Below are 25,955 nucleotides of genomic sequence, written 5' to 3' on the forward strand. Positions count from 1 at the left end.
TCTAGGCCTCTTTCCACAATGTCAGTAAGCCTTGGGGGAGATGTAAACAGGAGCTTTAACTCCCGGGAAATCCCAGTGGAGACCAAAGGTGCTGGAACCCTGTGGGCTACCTGTCCCTGCATTACCCACACCATCTGAGCTGCTCCCCGTGCAGCCTGCTGCCCGCCCTTCAGGAACCAGCCTCTAGGGCAGCTCTTGCACCCACAGTAAAAGACAATGGACATAGGTACTTTCATGCAAAATCTTTATTTGGAACATGTATGTTACTGAGCAGGCCAGCCGCCATCCTGAAATAGCAAGGATATTTACATTGTGCAGAGAAATACAAGAGCTTCTTGAAGACATTCATCTGTGCTTTGCCGGCATTTTATCTGCTACTTTGTCCTGCTTCTCTCTTCCCTGTGCTCATTATTCTTCATGCACCCTCACCTCTCATCACCTTAAGGCATCCTGTACCAGCCTGATCTGGGGGCGATGACTGCAGCCGGCAATCGGCCATTACCAATGGTGTCTTTCTGGGACCCTTTCTACCTGTCTTAGGTATTAATGGTGCCCAAAGAAACAATGAAGAGATGAAAGTTTCTGTGGTTAGCTGGGCATGGTGGTGTGCACCTGTAGTCCCAGCTACTAAGGAGGTTGAGGTGGGGATAGTGCTTGAGCCCAGGAGCTTGAGGCTGCAGTGAGCCATGACTGCACCACTGCACTCCAGGCTGGGCAACAGAGCAAGACCCTGTTTCAAGGGGGGGAAAAAAAAGTTTCTTTGGAGTTGCAAGGTCTTGTCTTCACTAAATTTTAGAAGTCCCCCTGAGATGTTTCTGCTTAACTTCTCTGACAGGCCTGACTGTGAGGGCTCGAATTTCAGCTGACCTAGGTGGAGAGTACTTCATTGATTTTTATAATCTGGAAATGACTGCTTTTCCCCTTGCTGGGACATATGGTTTTCATTTCTGTTTGCTGCCATGTGCTTCTCAACTTGAACTTGCCTTTGTCTCCTTGCTCCATGACAATGAATGTCTCACATCTCGGCTCTGCTGCGGGGCAGGGGTGAAGGGAGGTGGAAGAAAGAAGAGATGGTCCTTTGGCTTGGTTGTAAGCCCTAGTAGGGCCTGTCTTTCATACGGAAAGGGTTCCTCCTAACCCCTATCAAAGCATGGGGATGAACGGCCAGACAATCTGGGCTTGCCTTTGGGTTTAAGTTTCAGTCACTAAACAGAGACCACAGAACAAGGACCTCCCTGTCCTCTGCTGTATTCGTACACACAAGTATCGCAGAGGCTTTCCAAGGTCGATGCCAGGAATCTGCAGGAGCCTTGGCTGCCTCCCCACACTGCTGATGAACCAAGGACTGTTTCGACGGGCAGGTTGCTAGCCCACATCAACCTTTTCAAGAGGCCTCAATCTGAATTTATGGTCTTAATGACTCCCTTTTTATTTCTTTCCAACAAAACCTGCAGGCTGGAGGCCATTCTTCCTTTAATGTTATTTTATCATCTCCCCCTTCTTAGCGTGGTGGGTCCCAGAGTGGACCAACCCACACTCCTGGAGAAGGACCTCCCGCCACGCAGATTCTTAAAGGTCACTGGAATGTGTCTCTTAAATCCTGTCCTAAGTAGCAACTCTCCTCCCACAGACAGATGTACAGAATCTGCAGTCAAAAACAAAACAAAAAGAAAATGCAAAAATCCCCCAGCCTGCAACAGCTTCGGCTTAAGAAACACACTCCCACCCCACATCCCGTCTTTTAAGCTTCATCTCCCCTGCACAAATGGGTCTGGTAGAACAACGCTCCCCAACGCTAAAGTAATTGCTTCTAAGAACTTAGGACATGGGAAATGTTTCTCTAAGCTCAAATATGGATAGAAAGACAATTCTGCTGCACTGGTCACTTTGTAAGAGATGCTATCCTGACATTTAATTGTGTATTATTTAATCACTTAAAACAAACAATAATAAAAAACTCAGCCAGAACACGCAAACGTGATCTTCGGGGGTCACAAGATGAAATGGTAGGTGAATGTTATCTTCCATCAGCCCCTTTTGCCTCCGAGTTGGGAAAGTAGTTGTTTCAACAGATCAGCTTCATCCTTTTTCTTCAGAAGCCCCAAACCGAGATGCTGTCAGAATAAGTCATTTTGCTGCTGCAAAAAATGATCACAGTCTGGTTTCTGAGTCATCTGAGTTTTAAAACGTAAACTTCCATTAACAACGGCCCTTCACCAACAGTAAAATGGGGCAGCAAAAGTTCTACTTAGAATTTCCACATGAATGAAACCCGCAACCTACAACTCTGCTAAGGAAACCAGGATCTCAAAGAACAGATTCATGTTTTAGGGACTTTAAAAGAAGAAATCCAAGCAGTTATGCACATGGACATAATCCTGAAAACCCAGTCAGGGGCTGGGTGCACTGTCAGTGAGGAGTTTTTCTGTACTTTGCAGAAACACGAGGTTGAAAGTGATAATATAGATATTTGGTTTTCAGTCATTCAGAAATTTTCTTCAAAGAAAGGCAATTTGAGCTAAATTACCATCATTTTCCCTTCTTTTGCAAATCAAGAAATACTAATCCATTGCATATGTAATCCCTCATATAATTTTTAGCCCAAATGGTCAAAATTACAACTTTTAATTTTATGAGCTCCAAATTATTAAACACCAACAGTAAATTGTGTGCATGAGAAGAACAAAGACAAATACAAAATATAGAAACTTTTTCTTCCAGCCACAAAAAACGAAGTTATGTATGTATGAGAAATAGAAACAATAACTAAACAATTAGTGTTAAATTCAAGACCGCTGGGAAAGCTGTTGTTGGTTACAGGCTATTATTTACCTTAGAATATGAAAGTTTAAAGGTCAAATTTTCAAGTTAAACTTTTCAAGTTACCTTCCCCCCAAAAAAGATTTACATGTAGGCTTAAATTTAGAACAGTTAAAGTATAAATGTTGAAAATTTCAACTTAATTCAGAATGGTTTCAGAAAGATATGATACAACAATTTAAGATAACAAAACAGAAGCGCATCACATTTTGGTTTGAGAATCACAGAAGGTACAACAGTTTTTTTTCCTTGGGGATCCTTCTCTTTCTCTTGAGGAATGAGCTAAAATTAAGTTATTTTGATTCAAAGAGGTATTTAGATGGTATCAACAAAATTTCAGAGGAAATCAGAACGGAGTTCATATACATGTATGGGTATGTGTGCATACATGTACGAGTATACACGTGCACGTATATAAATGTATATACACATATACCTTCTTATGTTTGCATTTAAAGAGGGAAGACCCCACAAAGACCTCCAGGCACCTCAGCCCTTATTTGGTACTACCAGGTGACTTCAATGATTCACCAGCTACAACAGTGTCTGAACTCTTCCCCACTCAACTTTTCCTGGGAAGAGGATCTTTTTGTTTCCCGCGCTTATTGCTGCTGTGAAAACTGGAGTGCACTCTCACTTTTCATAAGAGCTGAATTCTGGACTGCAGATAAGTGTTTTGAAAAGACTTGGAAAGATTTTTTGGGGCGACTTAGATTCTGTTTTGTTACAGTCCAAATACATAAAGTTATTATGAAATAAAATCATACGGTACAGATGAGAACAGGCCGGGACAGCCCGGCCAGCCGTTTTAGGGCCAAAGGACAGATCACCCAACGGTTCACATTTTAGGAATTCGAAATGTCTAAAAATAGATAAGGTGGTTTCTCTAAAAGAAAATAAAATGAAAGAGAAGGGGAAAAAATAAAAGGGAAAAGGAGGACAGGGTGAAGGAAGGAGGGCAAGAGGTAGCAAGGGAGGGAGGACAGAAGGAAGGAAGAAAGGAAGGAAGGGAGGGAGGGAGGGGAAATGATTTAGGGAATGTTAGTTGTCAAGAATACCTTACTTAGAAAGAAGGAAAAAAATGCATAAAAAAATGCATAAACTTTGTGCAGGTTAATGCAGTATTAAACACAGTAGAATACATAGGCCTCATAATGCTTTTGTAATGGCATATATATAATGTCCCCAAGCACTTTCTAAAAATATGCAGAGACTAATTCAAGATCATTCTAGATAAAAATACATATTTCTTTAAAGGGGTGGGGTGGCGGGGTGGGAAGAAAAGCATGGTCTCAGGGTAGATCCCCACACACATACAAAGATAAAACTATGTTTTTTGGTAATTCTAGTTGATACGGCAGCAAAAATTGTCATGACAATGTTGGCTGGTTTTGAGAGGGTTATTTTCAAATATAACCTGACAGCTACACTTGTACAAAAATCTTTGTGAAAAGTTTCTTTTATTAACCCTGTGATATGTCTATATTGACATTTTCTAAGATAAAATAAAAGTAGCAGAGTTGTCAATGGGTAAGGGACAGAGCTTTAAAGCAAAAGTGAACCCTCTTTGGGTTCCTCTCACACAAAGGGATACAGACTCTTAAATAAAATAATACTTCCTTAAAAATCTGCCGCCTAACAATTGTTTACATCATAGAAAAATAGCATTTTCGTAAAAAGAAATATAGTCACTTTGTTAAAATGGTCTATTTTAAACCAGCAATTATTTTTCATATAAAGAATTTCTAAATACCCATACAGAAAATAAAAATAGATAATACTGAGTGCAAAGCAGACAATGGCGTGTTTGCAAATGATCAAAATATTTCACTGCCAGATAAATAATACTCTTAGTATATTACAGTACAAGTTTTAATTTTTCAGGAACTTAAAAGATATTGCTTTTATTCTCTGATGGCAAGTTACTTATAAGTAAAGTTACTTCCAGCAGCAGAAGGCCAAATTGATTAGAAATGGATCATACCTATTGATTCACTTTTCCCCTAAACTGAAAGTGCTGAAACACCGGGCAACAGCCAGTGTCCCAAACTCCTTCACAAGAGCATGGACTGCAGGCCATGGAGACACAGGGGAGCACACCATTCACAGGCCTTTCCAAAGCATTTGCTAGATCTTCCACATTGAAATCTTCACCCAGAATGAGAGCAACACCAAACTATTTACCAGCTTGGTCAAATCTGTCATGAGGGAGGGTTTCTGTGAAAACTCCTTCCTAATTATAGGCATTAAATCTTCATGCTATAAAAACAGATGGTTTCAACGGACGATCGCTTTATCGCCACAAAGCAATTCTGAGAGGATGGCAAGTTTCCTAGTGGCAGTGGTAAAGAATGTTATCAGGACGCTAAAAACTCAGCAGCTTCCAGCTTCTACATGGGGAAGTGGGGCTGATAGACTAAATCTATCAGCTACTTGAGAATACTCAATTCGCAACGGAATGCAAGCTCCACCGGCATTTCATCACACCCTCTCCACTCTGCTAGGGTCATAGGAATCTGTAAAATAAGAAAAGAAAAGAAAATTAGTGGTATATTCAACTGCTCTATTTTCTGTTTAATCCTTAGACCACAAATTTGTCTAGGGAACAAAATCTACAAGTGTATAAAGGTTAATTTTTAGACATTTTAACAATCATGTTTTCACTAAGGAGTAAAAAACTATTTGTCAAAAAGGCTGTTTTCAAAGAATTGTGCATAGTCATTACCCAAACACAGATGGGAAAATATGAACTGCTGAATACTTCGACGGCTCCTTCCTGTTCACCGTGGAATATACTTCACTTTAAACGCAATGTTTCCAAACTGGCAGTGATGTGTTTGGCTGATATTAAGGTAGATGTCTTATCTTTCTTTCTTCTTCTTCTTCTTTTTTTTTTTGGTAAATTACAGCTCAAAAGAAAGCTTGCTTTAGAAAACGCATCTTTGTGATCAAACACTGTCCCTTGAAGGCATGAGGATCCTCAAATCCTGACTGCTTGGCTGGCAGAGAGAGGCTTTCTGTCTCTCATCACCACTGACCACTAGGCAGCCCCAGGGCTGGATGCTCACCTGTCAGCGCAAGGCTTCTAGAGCCTTCTAACACAGGTATGTACGAGTCTGGCCCCTCACGCACTGATCCATTCTACTGCCGTCAATGGAAAAATCCCAATCTGTGCCCAGATGACCTGGATTTCTAAAACGGGACACCATACAAAAGAGCAATCATCCTAAACTGCCACTACTGCTGCTGCTGGGTGCTGCCAAGTCCCACAACCTCCAATTCACAGATGTCTGTCTGGAACCCAGACAAACCTAAGGCTCACGCGTGCGCCTCCTGTGGTAAGATTTTCCTGCCATAGCAGCTCAAAGGGTTCTTAATTTTTAAAGAGAAAATGTCTAAGCAATCTGGAAGGAGTACAGCCATTATGGAAAATTATGGAAGTTCCTCAAAAAAATTACAAATAGAACTACCATATGATCCAGCAATCCCATGACTGGGTATGTATCCAAAGGAAAGGACATCAGTATGGAAGAGATATCTGCACTGCAGCATTATTTACAATAGCCAAGTTCACTGCAGCATTATTTACAATGGCCAAGATAGGAAACTACCTAATCATCGAGGTTTTCATCACTGGATGTATGGATAAAGAAATTATATAGCCGGGCACAGTGGCTCACGGCTGTAATCCCAGCACTTTGGGAGGCTGAGGCAGGTGGATCACCTGAGGTTGGGAGTTCAAGACCAGCCTGACCAACATGCAAAAACCCCATCTATACTAAAAACACAAAAAATTAACCAGGCATGGTGGTACGTGCCTGTAATCCCAGCTACTCGGGAGGCTGAGGCAAGAGAATCGCTTGAATCCAGGAGGCGGAGGTTGCTGTGAGCCGAGATGGCGCCATTGCACTCCAGCCTGGGCAACAAGAGCAAAACTCTGTCTCAAAAAAAAAAAAAAAAAAAAAAAAAAGAATAAAAGAAATTGTATATACACACACAATGGGATATTATTCGGCCCTAAAAGATAAGCAAATCCTGCCATTTTACAACAACATGGATGAAACTTCAGGACATTATGGTAGTCAAAAAAGCCAGACACAGAAACACAAATACTGCATGATCTCACCTATATGTGGAATCATTAAAAAAAAAAAAAAAAGTTGAAATCACAGTAACAGAGAGTAGAAGGGTGGTTGCCAGGGGCTGGAGTGAAGGAAAAGAGGAAATACTGGCCAAAGGGTACAAACCCTAAGCTATAAGATGAGTAAGTACTGGAGACCGAGTGCATAGGATGGTGACTTTAGTTACTAATGCCATCATGTACACTTGGAATTTGCTAATAGAGTACATCTCAAATGTTCTCAGCACACACTCAAAAAAACTGGTAACTATGAGAGAAGATGACTATGTTAACTGCCTTGACTGGGGTACTCATTTCACAATCTATAGATGAATCAAAACACCATGTTCTATACCTTAAATATATGCAATTTTTGTCAATCATGCTTCAATAAAGCTGGGAAAAAAAGAAAAAGGAAAAAAAATAGCAAGTCTCAGCATGGTCAAAAAAGGTGATTCACTTAAAAAAAAAAAAAAAAAAGAAATCTGGAAGTATCTAAAAAGTTAGAAAAACAATCTTTTGGCCGGGCAAGGTGGCTCATGCCTGTAATCCCAACACTTTAGGAGGCCAAGACAGGTGAATCACCTGAGGTCGAGTTGGAGACAAGCCTGGCCAACATGGCGAAACCCCATCTCTACTAAAAATACAAAAATTAGCCAGGTGTGGTGGTACATGCCTGTAGTTCTAGCTACTCGGGAGGCTGAGGCACGAGAATCATTTGAACCTGGGAGGTGGAGGTGGCAGTGAGCTGAGATCGCACCACTGCACTCCAGCTTGGTCAACAGAGTGAGACTCGGTCTCAAAAAAAAAAAAAAAGAAAAAGAAAAAGACAAGTGAAAAACAATCTTTTCTGAAATCCATCTGGACAACTGTGCATTAAAAAGGCCATAGACATTCCAATTTTTCCAGCAGCAAAACGTCTTACACATCCTCCTCACTCCTTTTCAACCTGGCTGAGACAGATGTATGATACAACAGGTATCACGACTGTGATGACTGAGACAGCATTCAGAGTACTTAAAGCCCTACATTGCTAACCAGATGGGACAGTCTCGGCATTTAGGAAAAGAAGTTTGCTCAAACATCATCAGCTGCACGCAGGGATAATCTGGCTAAAAGGAAGGGGAGTTCACATAAATTCTTTCTGACTGTTGATGCTTAACAACATCCATGAAACAATATAAGACATTAATAGCTGGGTGCTTCATTTCTGCGCTCAATCAGCCTCAGAGTGTTCACATTCTGAGAGGGTCCTCCTGTGAGCAAAGGTGTCTTTTCCTCCATTGAGAATAAGGTGTGCGGTCATGAAATTATGAGAACGTGTGGAAGTCACACTTCGGCTAGTGGGAGCACCTGTTATTAAGATGCTTAGTTTCTTCCAGGCTAAGCCTCACATTACATAACGCTAGGCACTGAACAGGCCATGCCATGTCTGTCTGTACCACCCCACCCAACACACACACCCTTCGAGACCCTTATTATCTGTGCTGTGTTGTACCTACCATCAAGTGTCTTTAGATTACAGATGGTCATTTCAGCTCACACCTTTTTAGTGGTCTTTTGTGCCAGGCACACTAGAGACACCTCCACAGGACACACCTGCTGCCCACAGTCCCCTGGGCTCTTTCTTCAGCTCATGGACTATCCAGGTCCAGTAAAATTATAACGTGGGCCACAAAACATTACTTTATTTTTTAGAGACAGGGTCTCACTCTGTCACCCAAGCTAGAGTACAGTGGCACAATCACAGCTCACTGCAGCCTCAAACTCCTGGACTCAAGTGATCCTCCTCCCTCAGCCTCCCAAGTAGTTGGGACTACAGACATGCACTACCAAGCCTAATTTTGTTTTTCAGTTTTTGTAGAGATAGGGGTCTCGCTATGTTGCCCAGGCTGGTTTTGGGCTCAGATGATCCTCCCACCTCTGCCTCCGAAAGTACTGGGATTACAATCATGAGCCGCCATGCCCAACCATCATTATTTTAAATGTTCTAGTAGCTATGTTGAAACACATAAAAATAAACAGGTGAAATTAATTTTAATACTGTATTTCACCAAACATATTCAAAATATCATTTCAACATGTAACCATATAAAAATTATTGAGACATTTTAGATTCTTTTTTTGTACTAAGTCTTTGGAATCTGGTGTGTATCTTACACTTACAGCACATCTCAATTTGCATGAGCCATATTTCAAGTGCCCAGTAGCTGTATGTGATGAGCGGCTACAATATCGGACAGCACAGGTCTAGAGGGTAGGGTGGTTACCTGGAGAATTTAGAATCCTGTTTCCTGTGGGCTCCATTTCAGCTGAGGACAACTCACTGAGGACTGTCCTGGTGGGTATTTCACACATTAACGCCCTCAGAGATGTGCCAACATCCAGCCTTCTCATGGCATGATCTGGTATCATGAAGCCTTCCCCGATTTCCCTCATTTTGGGCCTCACGCAGATATCTCTTCTCATTCTTCCCCTGGACTCATATTAACAGAGTTTGCAACAGAGGATGATGGAACCAGGAGGTTCTGTGTACGATCAATGCCTGGGATGACACTTCCGAATTGGAGCATCAGTCATCCAGCAAAGATGGGAGTCTGTGACCCGAACTGGTTTTGGGCTGTTGATTTCTTAACCAGAGGCATGAAAGACCACTAAAGACATGTGAGCTGAAACGACCAACTTTAATCTCAAGACACTTGATGATACGACAGGCACGGCACAAGGGTGTGTGTGTAGGGCGGGGTGGTGCGGATAGACATGGCATGGCCTTGTGTTACAGTGCCAGAACAGATGCTTGAATTTAAATGGGCTACAAATTTAGGAGCAATGAAGCAGTTCTAGCATGCTGGGGTCATGGGGGCAGCAGTGCAGTGGGGAAGAGATGAGGATTCTTATGTTTAAAATGATTACATACATCAAAAGGAAAGCAAAGTCCAAGCGCTTCTCACTGACATAACAACAAGGCTTCACTCTAACTTGTGAAGCAACAGTGAGCGGAAAAGTGGACATACATCAAAAGTATTACTACCTCCATCATATGACCTCAGTTGCTCTCAAGACGAGTGGTTTTGAATATTGAGGCCTGGTGACCATCACATGAAAGGCCCATAGGGGGCCACCTGAGCAAAACAAATGTAAGATATTGTCCCTAATGGTGCTCTCCCCTCCGATTATGGTCATGCGCCACAGAACAACATCTTGGTCAATGACGGGCCACATAGATGACAGTGGTCCCATAAGATAATAATGAAGCTGAAACATTACTGTCATCTAGTGATGTCATGTCATAGTGCAATCAATTTTTAAACAAATGTGGTGTAGCCTAAGTGTACAGGGTTTATAAAGTCTACAGTAGTGTAGAGGAATTTTCTAGGCCTTCACATTCGGTCACCACTCACTCACTGACTTGCCCAGAGCCACTTCCAGTCCTGCAAGCTCCATTCATGGTAAGTGCCCTACAAAAGTGGTCCTTTCTTTTTTTTTAATATTTTATGCCATATTTTTACTGTGCCTTTTCTTTTTGTTTTTTTGGAGATGGAGTTTCACTCTTGTTGCTGAGGCTGGAGTGCAATGGCGCGATCTCAGCTCACTGTAACCTCTGCCTCCCGGGTTTAAGCAATTCTCCTGCCTCAGCCTCCCAAGTAATTGGGATTACAGGTGCCTGCCATTACACCCAGCTAATTTTTGTATTTTTAGTAGAGACAGGTTTTCACCACGTTGGCCACGCCAGTCTTGAACTCCTGACCTCAAGTGATCCACCCACCTCAGCCTCCCAAAGTGCTGGGACTACAGGCATGAGCCACCACGCACAGCCTGTACCTTTTCTTTAGATATGTTTAGATATACAAATGCTTACCATTGCGTTACAATTGCCTGCAGTATTCCATACAGTAACAGGCTGTACAGGTTTGCAGCCTGGGACCAATAGGCTCTACCATGAAGACTAGGTGTGTAGTAGATTCTACCATCTAGGTTTGTAGAAGTGCACTCTCTATGGTGTTCACACAATGACAAAACTGCTAATGATGCATTTCTCAGAGTGCAGCCCCATTAAGCGACGCATGACTGTACTTGAAAATGCCCGAGGAAGCTGTCAACATGAGTGGCTCTCTGCCTGCAGATTTTTGGCCATTTTATCATATATTAGCAAATGCATCAGATGGAGAGGAGAAAAACATAATTAAATTTTCTGCTTGTTAGTAGCAGTGGTTAAAAAAAAAAACCCAAAAACGTCACGAGGGAAGTGTTGTTAATAACTGGCTAAAATTAAAATTTGCATTACCTGGGTGTTTTTAGATACCTACTGGACCTTCTCACGCTAAATAGTCAAGTTAAAAATTGAAGGAGTGCTTTTCTGAACTGGAAATTTTGTGTTATCAAATACTCCCTGGACTGGGCACCATAATTGAGGCAGGAGGATTGCTTGAGGCCAAGAATTCAAGACCAACCTGAGCAGTGTAGGCAAGACCTCATCTCTACAAATAACTAAAAAAATAGCTGAGTGTGATGATGCATGCCTGTAGTCCCAGCTACTTGGGAGGCTGAGGCAGGACAATCGCTTGAGCCTAGGAGTTCAAGGCTACAGGGAGCTATGATCATGCCACTGCACTCCAGCCTGGGCCACAGAGTGAGACTCTGTCTCAAACAAAACAAAACAAAAAACCTCCCTGAAATAGGTGTCCATGAACTGAGACACAGAAATATGGACCAACTGGTATTGTATTACAACAGGATTTATTTGTCTTATTTTAAACTCCTTACAATTTTCAGGAAGATGTAGGACTGAGAAAATCATCCTGATTTTACAGATGAAGAAAACTTGCTTTAGAAGTCTATGACAAGTTTTAACTAACCTTAAAGTCTAGTGGGCATATTTTTTGAGGAGGAAGGGGGACTGCAGAGGAATTACGCTGAAGGCTACAATAAATCCAGACAGCTCAAAAAATGGGCAGGTAACCCTTTTTCCACCATAATGGCAAAGCCTTCACATTCTCAGTATTCTCTACCACTGCAAAGGCCCAGCTTGTCCAACTACAGGATCCAAGGGGCCCCGACGAAGGATTATTTCAATCATGTGTTTTGCATAAGGAGCAGAGAAGCAACACTGGCTAACACCCCTAAGAATCCCACTGTATTTGGGGGAAACTTGAGAGTGCCCATGTACATTTTTTTTTTTTTTTTGAGACGGAGTCTTGCTCTGTCGCCCAGGCTGGAGTGCAGTGGCACAATCTCGGCTCACCACAAGCTCCGCCTCCCGGGTTCACGCCATTCTCCTGCCTCAGCCTCTCGAGTAGCTGAGACTACAGGCGCCCACCGCCACGCCCGGCTAATTTTTTGTATTTTCAGTAGAGACGGAGTTTCACCGGGTTAGCCAGGATGGTCTTGATCTCCTGACCTCGTGATCCACCCGCCTCGGCCTCCCAAAGTGCTGGGATTACAGGCTTGAGCCACCGCACCCAGCCCTACATTTTTTTGTTCAATAGAAATCTCTGACTACTTCCAACTGAAACAACGGCTCTTTTCTATCTGCTTCAAATTCTTGGGTTTCAAAACAGAAAATAGAAAGGGGTGGGAGGAGCAGAACCACCTGCTGGAGACTGGGTAGGAAGAGGGAAGGGCCCAGCTCAGGAGAGAGCATTCCTCTAACTCAACTCGTAGGGACCAAGTTTTTCTTTTCCCCTTACTGTAAAAGGCTTGGACTGGGCCGGGCTCAGTGGTTCACGCCTGTAATCCTGGCACTTTGGGAGGCCAAGGTGGGCGGATCACCTGAGGTCAGGAGTTCAAGACCAGCTTGGCCAATATGGCGAAACCCCATCTCTACTAAAAATACAAAAATAAACTGGGCCTGGTGACACGCGCCTGTAGTCCCAGCTACTCAGGAGTCTGAGGTAGGAGAATCGCTTGCACCCAGGAGGCGGAGGTTGCAGTGAGCCGAGATCGTGCCACTGTACTCCAGCCTGGGGAACAGAGTGAGACTCTGTCTCAAAAAGAAAAAAATGGGAAGGGGAGGGAGGGGAGGGGAGGGAGAAAAGGCTTAGATTACATGACAGAAGGTCCCTTCCAGTCCATGGCTTATGATGTGGATCTTTTGACATTTATCTCAACTCTTCTTCTGATCACCTGAGCTCAGGAGTTCGAGACCAGCCTGAGTAACATAGTGGGATCTCGTCTCTATAAAAAAATTAAAAAATTAGCTGGAAATGGTGGTGCATGCCTGTGGCCCCAGCTACTCAGGAGGCTGAGGTGGGAGGATCGCTTGAGCCCAGGAAGCAGCGGAGGTTGCAGTGAGCAGAGATTGCACAACTGCACTCCAGCCAGGCGACAGAGTGAGATACTATCTCAAAAAAATAAAATATACTGCAAGATCTTGAATTTTAAAGATGGCTTCTGGATAATTCTTCGAAAATGAGGAATCTTTCGATAAAACGATTCCCAGGGTCAACTTGATCTTTTCTGAATATGCAGATTTACATTATCCACCAACCTGGTATTTTGTACTGACTAAAAACTCCAAATGTATACTGAGCACCTGCCTGTCTGCCTGATTCCTCACCTGGGCACCAGAAGTCTTGATCCATGCTCTTCTCCTTTTGTGCTGCCGGATGCTCCTTCTCTTCCCTGGAGATGCTGTCCTTGGAGACAGAGAGTGAGTGGCCCAATCTCTGGGCCCGGTCCCCACTGCCAGGAGACACAAGGCCTCCCGGGAGCCCAGCCTGGCCCCTTGTGGTGGCCTTCAATTCCTCGGCGTCCTCCTGGGAGTCGGCATTCCTGAAGCTCAGGACTCTCATCCGTGACACTGAGCTCACCTCTTTCATTCTCATCAGGCGGTCAGGGTCTGCTCTCCTAGGCGGGGAGGCCAGTTTCTCTTGTAAACTTTCAATCACTTTGGAAGGGCTTCTAAGTCTCTTTTCAGAGCCTGCCACACTTGGGGTTCTTTCTACAAAATGGAACAAAGTGGACCTGAAGGGTGGTTTTGTTTCCACATCCTTTTGTTCGAAGAACTTGGACTCCAAGGGGCTGGGCTCAGGCTCAGGGACAGGGTCTGTGCTGGTGACAACCCCGTCCACATCTGAGTGCTCAAAAGCCTGAGGAGCCCGCCTGGCACTGTCCCTGTCCCCTACAAAGAGAGGGCTCTTGGTCCAGCCGCACTTCCTCCTGCCATAAAAGGCATCACTGGACACCCTGGGGACATCTGCCGGTGCTGGGCGAGATGGCAACTCTTCCTGGGGGGACTCTGGGGTGCAGGCACTTGCATCGGGCTCAGCAGGCTGGTTCTGTCCCGCTCTCCGGGTGCCCGGCAGGAGGGACTCCACCGCCACCTCAATGCCCAGGATCCTTGCAGCCCTGGCTTGCAAGGACTCACCTGGGGGGATTTCTATTGTGCTCGCTTCACCCAAAGACCCCTCTAGCTCACTGGCACCCTGTTCTTGCCCAGGAGTGAGCCCCACAGACCGTAAGTCTGGAGCTGAGAGCCCTCGGTTCTTGTTAGACAGGGACAGTGGGAGCCCTGCCGCCCTCTCTCCACCACTGTCAAACTTCCGAGGGACCGCTTCACTTGGTTTCACAGAGCTGAAAGCACTGGTGATTTTCGGACTTTCCTGGGGCTCCCTAGGTTCAGCTGGATAGGACGTGGGCAGTGGTTTTGCGTCACTTGATCTTGAAGACATTCTCGTCACAGGAAATGGGCTACCTGCCAGCTCGTCCATTCCGTTGCTAACCTCCAGGTGTCTCTTCTCTGCACTCGTGCTTCCATCTGCACCGCCACCTTCTTCCAGGCGAAAGCGGCCCGGGGATGGAGGCCAGGCACGTGGGTGGCCAGGCTGCAGCTCCTCACTCCAGCTCTCAGACTTACTCTTACCTCTTCCCGACCTACACACAGGGCTCTCCGGCACCCACATCCTCGGCTGTGGCTCAACCCTCATTTCCGGGCTGTTTCCGCGGAAGCCCACATCCTCCTGTCTGCAGTGAGCACGGTTCTCCTGCTGCGGCTCCGCCTCACTCTCCTCACTGCTGCTGCTGCTGCTGCTGCTACTGCTGCTTTCTTCCTCTTCCTGGAGCTCCTTGTTAAAACTTTCTAACTGACTGATCAAATCCCAGGGACGACGGCTGACCGGTTTCAGGAGAAACTGCCCAAAGAGTTGTTTACTGTTGCAAGGGCCCGTGGGCTCCCCCTTCACCACCTCCCGCTTAGGCCCAGGGTGGGCTCCAAGCCCGTGGACATCCACGCAGGGCTGACTTCGGCCTGCTTTTGGCGTCGGTGCCTGGTCCACGGACAAGGAAGTCCTTGAGAACGCACTGTTGCTGGATGGGCTGAGGGACCTGTGACCTTTCAGGTTACGGGCACTTGGCCTCTGTTTGTGATCACCGGTAGGGAATGCTGTGTGCGTCTGAGCTGCGGAGGCAGCAGGGTCTGAACATTTTGGACTCAATGCTGCACGACTCGGCCCTCCCAGCTTTGCACCAGGGAGCAGCTGCGAACTTTGGGACTCCTCGGAGAAACTGGTTTGTGTTTGCTGATCTCTGTACCGGTGCCCTGGCCAAGAGCCAGAATGCTTGAGTTCGCTGTGCTTTGTAAGGTGGATGAAACTGAGGTCATTTGTTTGTCTGTCTTCTTCTGGTTCCCCTAGATCTTGTTTTTGGAACTCCGTTCTCCCACCCATGCTTCCTGTGAGGGCCTGCAGCTCCAGGTCGGTGGAAGACATGCTCAGCAGACTCTGTTCTTGCAGAGCCGGGCTCTTATCAGACCCATTCTTTTGATCAGCACTGGGCTTTAAGTCATTGTTGTCCATATCTCTATCTGGCAGATGTGATTCTGATTTCACTGGGATAGAAACCAAGCAAAATATAGTCTCGTTCATTTTTTTCTTTGAACTTTTCTTGGTCCGAGTCCCAGTTTGGAACTTTTTGAGCTTGGTTTGAGTTTCGCAGGTGCTCTCGCCCTGTGAGTATGGGGAGGAAACTTGTCTTCCAGTGTGCCCGTGCTGGCTGCCTCTCACATCAGGCCACTGTCCCCTTGCCACACAGCGGTCTCTCTGGTTGGGGAGGCCACTGTTTTCCCCATCCCCAGGGGGCTGGCCCCACAGCCACCGGGGGCTGGCATCGGCCAAGACCAGGCCTCTCTCATCCCCCGACGGGGGTATTAAGCTCTGTGGATTCCAAATGGCACCATCAGGCTGCATTCCTCCATGAGCCGGCTCTTGGGCAGTGACAGGACTGGAGTTATATGATTTATCGTCAAGCTTTATGTCTTCACAGAAACCCTGGGGCTGAGCTAGTTTAAAATGTCGTAACCGTGGATCATCAAAGGGAATGTACTGAACGAAGCCGTCGTAGGCAGTGACGGGTCGGGGATGTGCAGGGAGCCCCTGAGGCAAGCGGGGGCTCACACCATACTCATTCCCAGTTCCAGGGGGGCCTGAAGGAGGCTGACCGCTGGCCCCAGCCTTCTCGGTCGGAGACTGCTGTTGACTGTGACCGCCACACACATTTATGGGCACCGTGTCTTCCAAGTAGGGGTTTGGGATGTTCTGCGGGGGCGATCTGTATGAGGGCGGAGGCACGTACACTGGAGGTTCCAATCCAGGGTCTGACAGGCAGAGCTCATGCCTGGGGACATAGGCATCCATCTGCTGGCTGTCCTGAGAGTCACTGCTGTCCGCTCCTCCCCTAGACTGCTGGTGCGAGCTGTAAGATGGGGGCTTGAGGGGCCTCCCAAACTTAGGCCGGGGAAATGGGGCTGAGCAGCCACTCTTCTCAGAATTCCTCGTGGAGTCCAAATTTGGTGCGCAAGTGGGAGGATACGGTGGCATTTTAGGTGAATGTCTTTCATTTAATGGAATGGGAATTTCCGTGCAACTCAGGCTCTCGGGGGAAAGAACTCTAGGCAGTGAGCGAGACTTCCCTTTGTTTTGAGAATTCAACACATGTTCTCCTTGAATGAATGGGTACAGGTCTTGAAACAGTCTCTCCCCATCCCCATCAGACATCTGCCTCCCTAATTTCCTTGGCTGGTTCCAGCTTTCCAGGCTGACGTTCTGCCACTTGGCAGGACCTGACATTCTCAATTCTTCTTCCCAAACCGGCTTCTTCATCACATGCTCTGACCTTCCTCCAACTTCCCATGGACCCTCCCTCACGTGGACAGGCAGGCTGTGGGCTTGGGCCATTCCTCTGGCCTCCAGGTTTTCGTGCTCCCTCGGCTTCTGGCTCCTGGCTTCTTGCCGTCCTCTTCTCCGGTAGGCTTGGTCGCTACCAGTCGGGGGATGAGAGGACCATGCTGAGGGGGGTTGATTACAAAACCTACAAAACAAAGAGTCACAGACGTTAGGCACAGAAGAAACATGTCTTCATCTGCTTCTGTGACTGGCATTCGAAGTCAAACTCAGGTCAGCAACTTTGAAAACTTGGTTCCCAGCCACAGTACTTGCCAGCTTGAAAGAAAACATATCCCATTAATTATGGTTGGAAGACAGCCACGTGTTTTGGCATCAAGGGCCAAGAAGGGGCAGCAGTGGGCAGCCCACAAGAATACAGGGATGTTGGGCGTACTCCAGAGATGTCAAGGTCCTTATAAACATTAAAATGTCTGGTGGAAGGCCGGGCACCGTGGCTTATGCCTGTAATCCCAACACATTGGGAGGCCAAGCTGGGAGAATCTCTTGAGGCCAGGAGTTTGAGACCAGCCTGTGCAACATAGTAAGACCCTGTCTCTACACAAAATTTAAAAATCAGCCAGGCATGGTAGTGCCCACCTGTCTCAGCAACTCCAGAGGATGAGGTAGAAGAATTGCTTGAGCCCAGGAGTTCGAGGCTGCAGTGAGCTGTGATTGCGCCACTGCACTCCGGCCCGGGCAGCGGTGAGACCCTGCCTCATAAGGAAAAAAAAATGCCCAAGGGAACAAGGGTTAACTGTTCAGTAGTATTTCTCAAGGTGTGGTCTTGGACCACTTGCAGCATATTGCCGGCTCAGTCCAGACCTCCTGTGCAATCTCTGGGAGGGAATCTGGGAACCTGCTTTTAAAAACACTGTTTTTAAGCAAGGGTTCTGAAACTTTATTGAGAATCAGAATCACTGAGTCCTGGAATTGCTAAGAGAGAGATTGCTGGGTCCCATCCCCAGCTTCTCATCTGGCGGGTCTGGAGAGGGGCTCTATAATCTGCAAGTTCCCAGATGATGCTGATGCTGCTGGTCCCAGGGCCTTACTTTGAGAATCATCATTGCTGGTGGTTGTTCACCCTGACTGCACATTAGAATCCAGGAAGGCTTCAAAAATCCAGATGCCAGGCAGTATCCTAGACACATTACATTACAATCTTAAGACGTGTGGGTGGTAAATGGAGGGCGAGGCAATCAGGCATCCGAGATTCTCCAAGTGTCCCCGGAGATTCCCAGTGTGCAGCCAAGATTGAGAAAGATGTCTCTAGCAGAGTCCCCTCATCTCTCTGATGGTAAGCATCACCCAGTGGGCTTGTAAAATATACACATTACCAAGTCTCTCCCACTGAAAGTTCAGACTTGGTAGGTCTGGGTTAGGGCCCAGGCATTTGTATTTATATTTTTATTTATATATTTATTTTTGAGACAGGGTCTCACTCTATCACCCAGGCTAGGTGCAGTGGTGTAATCATGGCTCACTGCAGCCTCAAACTCCTGGGCTCAAGCAATCCTTCCACTTCAGCCTCCCAAGTAGCTGGGACTGACTACAGGCACTCCATCATGTCTTGCTAATTTTTAAGATGTTTTTGTAGAGATGGGGTTTTGCTGTGTTGTCCAGTCTGGCCTTGATCTCCTGGCCTCAAGAAATCCTCCCACCTCCGCCTCCTCATGTGTTGGGATTACAGACATGAAGCACCATGCCTGGCCCATCTGTATTTTTTTTTTTTTTTTTTTTTTGAGACTGAGTCTCGCTTTCGCCCAGGCTGGAGTGCAGTGGCACAATCTCGGCTCATTGCCACCTCCGCCTCCTGGGTGCAAGCAATTCTTGTGCCTCAGCCTCCCGAGTAGCTGGGATTACAGGCGCCTGCCACCACACCCGGCTAATTTTTGTATTTTTAGTAGAGACGAGGTTTCACTATGCTGGCCAGGCTGGTCTCCAACTCCTGACCTCAAGTCTTCCGCCCACCTCGGCCTCCCAAAGTGCTGGGATTAGAGGAGTGAGCCACTGCGCCCAGCCCCATCTGTATTTTTAACAAGCATTTCAGAGGATTCTTATCCTCAATTTTGGGAAACACTGCTAGGGCTTACATTGAGATTGTCTAGAGGAAGAGGGGAGCCCTGTTCATGGGGTGAAACTCTCTGCAAGGCAGGAAATGGTAGTATCAAATGCAGGGTGTTGTTCACTACTGGGCCACACATTAGGATTTCCTTGTGAGCCTTTAAAAAATACCAAAGCTCAGGGCCCATCTCCAAATATTTGGATTTAATTGGTCTAATGAGGAGCCAGTATATTTCAAAATCTCCCAAATGACTCTAGCATGTGGGGAGAGTTCAGAATCACAGTTCTAATGCAACCAAAGGAAAGTATCTGAAGAACATAATGTGCAGAAATATTAAGCTACTACCCATGAATGATCAGAGACTAGGGCCATGTAATAGGGAAAAACCATTAACTGGAAGGAAGTTCAGGGGACTCAACAGTTTTGATTAACCATGGGCCGGGCTGACTTGAAAAATGTTTCAAGTCTAGGATAGCTGTTTGCTTTTTAAATTATTACAGTAATGGATTCGTTGTTGAAAATGAATGTTGGAAGAATATAAAAAAGTACAAAAAACAAAAATTGCTTATACTCTTTCTACTCAGAGATGGTTACTTTGATACATATCTTCTCACCGGTGTGTGTGTGTGAGGATGTGAATTTTTGAACAGCCTGAGTATTCTACTAGGTATCTGGTATTATGTGAACATTTCCTGACACTTGTAGCACAAACAGCAGCAGCTGCTTACACGGTGGTTGCTGTGTGCTAGGTCCAAGCCACGTGCTTTCTGCAAACTAACTCATTTAAGCTTCACCAACATCCTTCTGAGGTAGAAGCTACTGTCATTACCACTCTACAGAGGAGGAAACTGAGGCACAGGTGTTAAGTAACTTGCTTAATACTAACATCTACTGGGCACCCATGCTGTACCATGCATGGTGCTAAGCATGCCAAGTGAATTATTTCATTTCAACGTTATAATTACCACTACTTCCCGCTTTTACAGATAAGAAAACTGAGGCACAGGTAGGTTAAATGATTTCCCCAAGTTACACAGCCTGCAAGAATTTGTCAAAGAGCTCTAAGCCAAGAAATGTGAACCTAAAATGCTCAATTAACCCTGCATTTTACTTCTTCCAGTGTAATGAAAACCCCCTCAGGTGCTTAATGTTCATGGATGAATTGTATTCCCTCACACACACGGGATTTACTTAACCCTTTACCAGTGTTGGATATTGATGTGGATTCTATTCTAAAACACTTTGAAAAACACTATTGTTCACAAACACGTGATGTAGGTCTCAGATCATTTAGAGTTAGTCCTTAGAAAAGAAGTGAGTAGATCATGGGGTGTTGTGTGATGCATGTTGTCAAACTGACCTTAGATAAACTATCCAATTTATAGTCCCTCCTGTCGTGCAGAGGAGAGCCGGTCTTGCTGAAACTTTTCATCCCTAGTTATTACAACTATTTTTCCCCATAACTTCTCACTACTTTAATTTGCATTTCTTTGATTACTAGCGAGGTCGATTTCTTTTTCCCCATGTGCTTAGGTGTTATTATACATTTTGTGGTTTCGAATGATTCCAGCAACACAGTCTGCTTTTCAGCTGGTGGCACAGCAGAGTGAACACAATATGAAACTGGGAGGTGCAAGGCCACCAGTTCTATGCAGCAACAGTGCGTGAAGCCTGGGAAGAGTCCCTGCTGGGGCCTGGGCTGCAGGAGAGCCCTTCCAATCACAGAGGCAGAAGGCTGTGGGCAGGAGCCCTGGTAAAAACTTCTATTTTTATTGCTACTATTCTTATTTTGGAATTACCTCTTTGCCTTAAAAGGTAAGGATAGCCCCTCAAACTCTGTATCCAAGGCCGGGCGCAGTGGCTCATGCCTGTCATCCTAGCGCTTTGGAGGCTGAGGTGGGTGGATCACCTGAGGTCAGAAGTATGAGACCAGCCTGGCCAACATAGTGAAACCCTGTCTCTACTAAAAATATAAAAATCGGCCGGGTGTGGTGGCGGGCATCTGTAATCCTAGCTACCCGGGAGGCTGAGGTGGGAGAATCGCTTGAACCCGGGAGGAGGAGGTTGCAGTGAGCTGAGACCGTGCCACTGCACTCCAGCCTGGGCGACGGAGCAAGACTCCATCTCAATAATAATAATAATAATAATAATAATAATAATAATAATAGTAATGATAATAACAATAATTCTGTATCTACTTCTACCCCCTGATAACTTGTTAGGCAGTCATTTACAGCAAAGCTTAGTTATGGGCTGGAAAACCAGAAAATATCCAAAATCAATCTGAGGTAAGACATTTGCCACTGAGCAGCCTCAATGCTTCTGTGTTAACGACCTGTACGTGGTATAAGACCTGTACTGTCTTAACACCGGGCACGGTAGGAGGTCACAATTTCTGTGTTGCTTTTGTTGTCATTGAAATTATGTTTTGAGCATTTGGGTTTTGAATGCTGAGAAGACGGCTTCCTGGTCAGGTTCGACACAGATTAGTCATTTTGAAAGCCATCACCACTGGCCCCTCTGCATAGCCCCTTTCCTCCCTCCCTCCCCACTTTAGCTGAGCCAGGCTTGCAGCTCCAGAAGCCACAGAGTCCTCCCCTGGGGACTCCTGTGTGACCGCCCATCAGTAGCCTGAGAAATGCTGTAGAACATGAACCACTGAAAAGTCTTCAGCAACTACTGTCTATAGGCTCCCAGACTCTATAGAAAATCCAAGGGCAAGACTTAAAAACTACCATGTAATAAGGCATTACAATTGTTACACCCCACTGTGAAAGGCTAAAAGAAATCATTAGGAAGTATGCGGTTGGTGCTTTGCATCAGAAACAATCTACCCTCTTACCTCTGCTCTTAGGCTGATGGTGAGTAGGCTTTTATGAAGCACCGTTCTCATTCCTGACAGTCCTGTGAACGCTTTCCTGGATTGCATGACTTTAGGGAGGAAACCGTACCGTGTGGCTTTGACGCGTTTTCTCAATTGATAATCGAGTTTCACAGTGTGCTTGGAGAAGGGGCTAAAATCCTAAGGTGCTACTTGTGCAAGTACACGCCACGAGCATAATCAGAAGACAGATAAAAAATGACAGAAATAGGACAAGAATACAAACAGCCTGTCACTTCCTACAGAGGGAGCGTGGTTGGTTTTCTTCTCCACCCAAAAATATTACACTATCACTTTAACTTTGTCAAAACTGCCATATATAACAAACCAAAATAACTAAGAATTTTGGGTTAAACTTCCTTCTGTTTGCACAAGGTGCCAAAATTCCAATTTAATAAAAATACAGGTCATCCGGGAAATTTTAAATTATCTACTTTGCAACGCAGTCCACATGACATAGAAAACTATAAACCATTTAATTAATAAACATCTATTTTGTACCTAGCAAGGGCTGGGCTCTGACAGGTGCAAGCGGACTCCCCATGGGGGTCGCTCTGGTAGATTTCTCCTTCAGACAAGTTAGCAAGAATGGCTCTTCTAGTAGCTTCGCTATAGGACGCCCATTACCAGCTAAAATGTGTACTGCTGCATAGGGTTTCAAAGCCAAAAATATATTTTCTGATATGTTTAAGGAAATGAGATCAAATTTTTCTTTTTAGAAAAATGAAACTAATTATCTTACATTTTAAAAGACATTAACAATGGCACTTCTAGGAAAACATGCTGAACACATTAACACAGGGTGGGAAAAAGATAAGGAAAGCAAAGTGGAATGTGATTGCCCAGACAAATTGTGTCCATGAGTTCAATGGGACAAGCAGGGTCTTTACACAGAATTCCCGGGTGAACGGGACGGAGATGAAACAGAAGTTACACTTGCCAACAGCCCCGTCTCTCATCTCAGGAGAGATGAGGCCAGCGAAACAACTACTAGCAACTGCTTGGGAAACATCTGAAATATGAGCATGTGAAAAACAATATGTTTAACAGAAAATGAGCAAGTCTATTCACTGCATATGCAGCAGCTAATTATGAGAAAAATTAGGAGACAGTTCTGTTCATTCACATGACTCCTTCTCAACCACAATGGAAAATGATACCCTTCTTTTAAAAAGTTATTCTCCTTAGAATAGCAACATTTGGGCTAGGCACAGTGGCTCACGCCTATAATCCCAGCACTTTGGGAGGCTGAGGCGGACGGATCACCTGAGGTCAGTAGTTCAAGACCAGCCTGACCAACATGGTGAATGAAACCCCGTCTGTACTAAAAATACAAAAAATTAGCCAGGTGTGGTAGTGGGTGCCTGTAATCCCAGCTACTTGGGAAACTGAGGCAGGAGAATGGCTTGAACCCAGGAGGTGGAGGTTGCAGTGAGCTGAGATTGCACCACTGCACTCCAGCCTGGGCAGTACAGAGCAGGACTCCATCTCAAAAACAAAACAAAACAAAAAAAATAGCAACATTTGGAATGCCTGTAACCACTGGCTCACATTCCCCATCTTCTCAGTGGCCTCCAAGGTCCTCATGAGCCACACTGACTTGTTATCACCCAGGCAGCTGCAGCCTGGCACTGGGCCTGATACCCAGGAGCACGGGATAGATGTGTGGATTAACTTAAGAAATCAGCCAGAGGCTTGCTGCCTGCCTAATGAACTGGGGGTTCTGTGGGAAGTGAGAAGACAGTTACCCTTCCCTCCTCCATGAACAAAATCCTGAGCCTGGTCCTCCCGTGGGGGCCCTCAAAGTCCAGTCAGCCATGCTTCGCTGTGGTCATTGGGGTGGGGCTGGGGAGGCCCCATTAAAGCCATGCCTTTATCCAGCGATCCCTTCCTGGTTCCCAGATCTGCAGTCTAGCAGATGCCTGCTGCTTTCCATTGCTTTCCAACCCTAGTGTCATGTTCTAGACCAGTGGATGGTCATGACACACTAGCCTAGCCTGTTCCTTCAAAAGCCACTCCCCTTCCGGAGGCGTCTGTATCTAGGCATTGGTATCCAGATACAGAAACTGACCGCCAAGGCTGTAGGTCTCACTGAAAGAGCCAGGAGCAGCGTTCTCCTCTGGTTGGCAGAAGGGGCTTTGGGCATCTCTTTAGAGCGACTCACATTCACCAACCCCGCTGTCAGGTGCCTAACATGCTTCTGTGATGGCCTCAGCCATGTTCCGCTCCAGAATTTGCTCTGAAAGCTCTCTGGGCCTGGAAGGCTGCAATTTCTTTTTTCAGCATGATTTGGTCTATTCAGTATACCACCCCGTGCAAATATCCCTCTGACACAGGGTAACGAATGGGCTAATTTTGGAAAGGGGAAATCTGGGGTCTGGAGAAGATGGAGACTGAAGTATAGAGGTTAGCATAAAATTAAAGGTCAGTCAGAAAAGAGAAAACTGCTCTGAAAACATAATGGATGAATATTACTCTTCAGCAAAGTTCAATTTGAACAAGAATTGTAGGTTGCGCTGGCAGAATGGTAACTAGAAAATCCACAAATGCCCAGTCAGACTGCTAATGCATTGTCAGGCCTGCTTTTTATGATGTCACAATGAATGACTCTAGATGACAGGCAGTGCAGATTCAGTTAAAACATAAAGTACCTGGCGGACTATTTCTGGAGGTTACAGTTTTGTTATTAAAAAAAAAATACACAAATAATGGGTCTGGAAGAGGAAGCATAATAAATTTGAGGACTCAGAAGTGATGCTAAATTTGGACATTTGAAGAAGGGGCACAGGAAAGCAATTCAAAGGCACTTGAGTTATCAACGTGCACAGAGGAAATTAAGTAGGAGGCATGTTGGAAAGGCACCCACTGATATCGACCTGGATGGAAGCCCTTGAAGTCACAGTTCCTCCACAGCATGGGCTTTGAACTCCTGCGCTTGGGTCTGGCTTCCACAAAGATGAACTCAGAATGGAAAAATTAAAAAAAAAAAAAAAAAAAGTTGGAAGCCATTGCCACTACAGTGCCAACCTGGCCAGCCACAAGACCATAATATTTTTTAAACTCTGACGGCTAGAAATGGACACAAATTGCTCTCTTGTGGTTGCCAGCAGGTTTCTGAATCATCTTTGGGTTAGGGCTTCAGTAGACTTTTGATTTTGCAAGGTCTAGTAAAGAACTTTTATACACACAAGGTAAGTCGGAGGCCACGGTCCACGGGCCCCGCCCCTGGGACTGGGTTTTGGGGTTGTTGCTTCCTTTTCATAAATTAGTAAATTCACAACTGGTGCTGATGTGAAGGATGGCGCCAGCTTGGAAACTGTCATGGTAATTCTAGTAGTGTTTAATGCACGTAACAAAATCAGGGGCTGGGAGACCACTCATGAAAGGGGGCACCTCATTGATGTGGACCACTGACCAACCTACAGGTAGAGAAGACAAAGAGAGAGCCGGCACGGAGGTTCACGCCTGTAATCCCAGCACTTTGAGAGACTGAGGTAGGAGGATCGCTTGAGCCCAGGAGTTAGAGACCAGCCTGGGAAACATAAGGAGACCTAGTCTCCACAAAAAATTTAAAAAGAAAAATTAGCTAGATGTGGTGGTGAGTGCCTGTGGTCCTAGCTACTCGAGATGAGGCGGGAGGATTGCTTGAGCCTGGGAGGTCAAGGCTGCAGTGAGCTGAGATGGTGCCACTGCACTGGCCTGGGTGACAGAGAGAGACCCTGTCTCAAAAAAAAAAAAAAAAAAAAGAAAGAAAGGAAAGAAAAGAAAAGAGAAAGAGAAAGAGAGAAGAGAGAAGAGAGAAGCAGGATGGAGCAAAGGGATACAAATGAAGGAAGAAGGGCATAGGTTCACGTGGAAGGAGAAGGAAAACAATAACCTGGAGAAAAGGTAGGTGGAGCTTGTGAGGGCTCCTGG

General features: G+C 45.6%; 1 protein-coding gene across 7 annotated transcripts in view; it reads right to left on the minus strand.

Annotated features, from left to right (window-relative positions):
• Positions 1 to 227: 227 nt before the first annotated feature.
• The window catches only part of JCAD (junctional cadherin 5 associated), a 102,575-nt gene continuing 76,847 nt past the window's right edge, over positions 228 to 25,955 (minus strand). For all 7 annotated transcript variants that reach the window (XM_055092574.2, XM_055092575.2, XM_055092573.2 and 4 more), the window contains 2 exons: positions 13,497 to 17,242; positions 228 to 5,336 (listed from right to left, as the gene is read on the minus strand). In XM_055092574.2, coding sequence (XP_054948549.1) covers positions 5,302 to 5,336; positions 13,497 to 17,242 — 3,781 coding nt within the window. In that variant the 3' untranslated portion in view covers positions 228 to 5,301. The remainder of the gene's footprint in view (positions 5,337 to 13,496; positions 17,243 to 25,955) is intronic.

The sequence above is a fragment of the Pan paniscus genome, chromosome 8, assembly GCF_029289425.2.
Source record: "Pan paniscus chromosome 8, NHGRI_mPanPan1-v2.0_pri, whole genome shotgun sequence".
Lineage (NCBI taxonomy): Eukaryota > Metazoa > Chordata > Mammalia > Primates > Hominidae > Pan > Pan paniscus.